At 48.5% G+C, this 2,783-nt stretch overlaps 1 protein-coding gene across 1 annotated transcript; it reads left to right on the top strand.

Moving 5' to 3' along the window:
* The first annotated feature begins 202 nt into the window (after positions 1-202).
* LOC104455771 lies at positions 203-2,220 on the top strand. The gene is made up of 2 exons (XM_010070505.3): positions 203-1,108; positions 1,297-2,220. The coding sequence occupies exons 1-2, from the start codon at positions 284-286 to the stop codon at positions 1,936-1,938; spliced, it is 1,467 nt and encodes a 488-aa protein (XP_010068807.2). The 5' UTR covers positions 203-283; the 3' UTR covers positions 1,939-2,220.
* The last annotated feature ends 563 nt before the right edge of the window (positions 2,221-2,783 follow it).

The raw sequence follows: 2,783 nt of genomic DNA, 5'->3' as shown, positions 1-2,783 counted from the left end.
ATTTGACAATAATATTTAATAGAGGATAAAATTTGTCATAAATATACCAGTTTGAGATTCTTCATGCTATTAACCCTAATATTTCTTGTTTCTCATTTCGAACTTTGATCTTTAGCTAAGTCCAGTAGCAAGCACACAGTCCTCCAAGAGATGCTATAAATATCTCAACAAACACAAACCTAGCTCACAAGAAAACCTTATCCCTCCAGCAGTCTCTCTTCTTCCACAGACAATCCAAACTTAAACTCCATCATCACTCTCCGTCTCTCTCTTAGCAAACCCTATGGCCTCCATAGCAACACCATATTCTTTCTCTCCTCCCGCCATAAAAACTCAAATTCTTCCCATTCGGGTCCATAAAAAACACAAACTCAGCTATCGAAACTCCATCGCCTCTCGCTCTCTATCTCTCCCTCTCAATCAGACGAACCGTGCTGCGGCCTCCACAGCAACACCAAAATCTCTCTCTCCTCCTGCCACCACCGACCTCCAAAGCCTCCTCGAAGCTGCGCGGCCATTCATCCGTGGCGAGCTCGAGCTCATTGACCCACGCCTCCCCTCCCTTGTAGCCACCCTCCGCTCGGTCGGTGCTGGGGAGTGCTGGCATAAGAACGGCAGCTTCCTTGAGCACCTCGTCGACACCTACCGCGTCCTCCGTCTCTGGCGGGCCCCTGATGCCGTCTGCCTCTGCGGCCTCTTCCACTCCGCCTACTCCAACTCCTACGTCAACCTGGCCATCTTTGACCCCAACACCGGCCGTGAAGTCGTCCGTAGCCACGTTGGCGAGGCTGCCGAGCGCCTCATCCACCTCTTCTGCATCGTCCCCAGGCAGACCCTTATCCACGACGACCTGCTCTTCCACTACGACGACTCGGAGCTCATCGAGCACCTGAAGCTGTCAGAGATGTCCCTCCGGAGCGCCAAAGAGAAGGGAGTATTCAAAGGCGACGAAGCGTGGCGGAAGAAGGTCCAGTCGCTGTTGCCAGCAGAGGGGATAAAAGTGAAGCACATAAAGACTGGAGTGGACATGCTCGTTTCGAGGAGGGTGGTTGCGGTTTTTCTGATGATCACCATGGCCGATTTTAGCGATCAGTTCTTCGGGTTTCAGGTAATGCCATGTCATCGTACCCAGACCCGTTATTCATTACTATTGCTGTTGATTTGGTCTGGTATGTTGGACATATCACCACCACTATAAACAAATGAGTCAATCTGTTATATTCGAGTTTCTCTCTGCAAGTTCGCACCTCGATCGAGTCTTGTTGTGTTGAGAAATTGACACAATTTACTTTTCAGGACATGCTGTTCAAGAACAGCGACGGGCGGATGGAGTTTACTGGGAACAATTTCTGGGAATTGTGGCCCGGGGACGGGAAGCCCGGGCTCTGGATGAACTCAATATCGAGGATGGGTGCGGTCTACATGCTCGTAGCGAGAGAGGAAGAGATCTTCATGCTCGAAAAGAATAAGAACAAAACCAATGCCAAGTCCAAGCCACCGTCGAAAGAGCGAGATGAGGACATCGAGCTCGTGGTGCCACCAGTGTTCGAGTCCTGCACGCGGGTCCTCAGCGCAAGGGACCAGATTGAGGCGAGGGACGAGTACTGGGAAGCAGTTTGCAATGTCAGCAAGTTGGGAGGAGCCGAGAATTACGACGCGGTGGAACAGAGGCTGAGGGAAAGCATCGAGAAGAACCCGTTCATCGGGGAGCCTCATGTGGTGCTGGGGCAGCTATGTCTGGGGAAAGGGCGGTACGAGGAGGCGGAGGCTGAGGCCGAGGCCGGGCTGAGGCTGCTGCTGGAGTGGGGGAGTCCCTGGGACAAGAGGATGTCTTGGGAAGGGTGGGTGGCCTGGGCCAGGGTTTTGCTCATGAAGGCCAGAGAGAGGTCTTGGGCTAGCACTGCTTGGGGGATTCTCAATTTAGGGCTTGTAAGGTGATTTGATTAGGTTGTGATGGTGTTGATTTGACACTAGTAATGTTAGATATTCAAAATGAATGTCGAGACGTGATATGGAGAAGTTCTATGTGTCCAGGGGCATCTATTATTTGTTATTGTTGCAAACTGTGCGATGTAAGATAATATGGATAGTTGATAGCTCTTTCCCCGTTATGTATGTATGGCCTTACTTTCTCAATATTCATCATTCGATATTCACTATTTTGTAGTTCTGCTTGTATATGCGAATGAAACGAAATAAAACCCTTTTATTAGCTTCCAATCAAAGTAGATCCCCCTTTCTGCAATGCATAGATGATTCTCCTTTTCTTTTCCCTAGGTCGACTAATTAACAGGCCATGAGCAAAGTGAGACATCAATTTTTGGCGAACTTGATAAATGCATTGCATCATGTGCAATTACACCCTTGTCAATGTCGATCCAAAATCCTGCTTCTCTTTCAATTTCTCTGGAACAATTGTTGCATGTGGGCCAAACCTCTAGAAAAAGTCTTTCGAATAAACTGCATGAAATGATAATCATATAGAGAGCCCCTCTCAACCTATATAGGACTTGGGATGATCATTTCGTTAGTGATGGCTCATTAGAAGCCTAATTGGAAGCAAACCTTGTCCGAGCACTTTTACCCCGACACTGACTCCCCACCCTTGTCTAATCGGATATGTTTCCAGTCCATCCAAGAACCAAACATCGCTGGATCAATTCAAAACCCCGTTTGAATACCAGTTCGGCTACACCGAATCAATCATGAAGTTCTACCCAATTCAATCATCTCCAGAAACACCATTTCGATTGTGGAAAGTAGTGGGATATTTGAGAACACCC

This window comes from Eucalyptus grandis, chromosome 7 (genome assembly GCF_016545825.1).
Source record: "Eucalyptus grandis isolate ANBG69807.140 chromosome 7, ASM1654582v1, whole genome shotgun sequence".
Taxonomy (NCBI): domain Eukaryota; kingdom Viridiplantae; phylum Streptophyta; class Magnoliopsida; order Myrtales; family Myrtaceae; genus Eucalyptus; species Eucalyptus grandis.
Note: the sequence above shows the minus strand (reverse complement) of the source record. Positions and strands in the feature narration are given on the sequence as shown.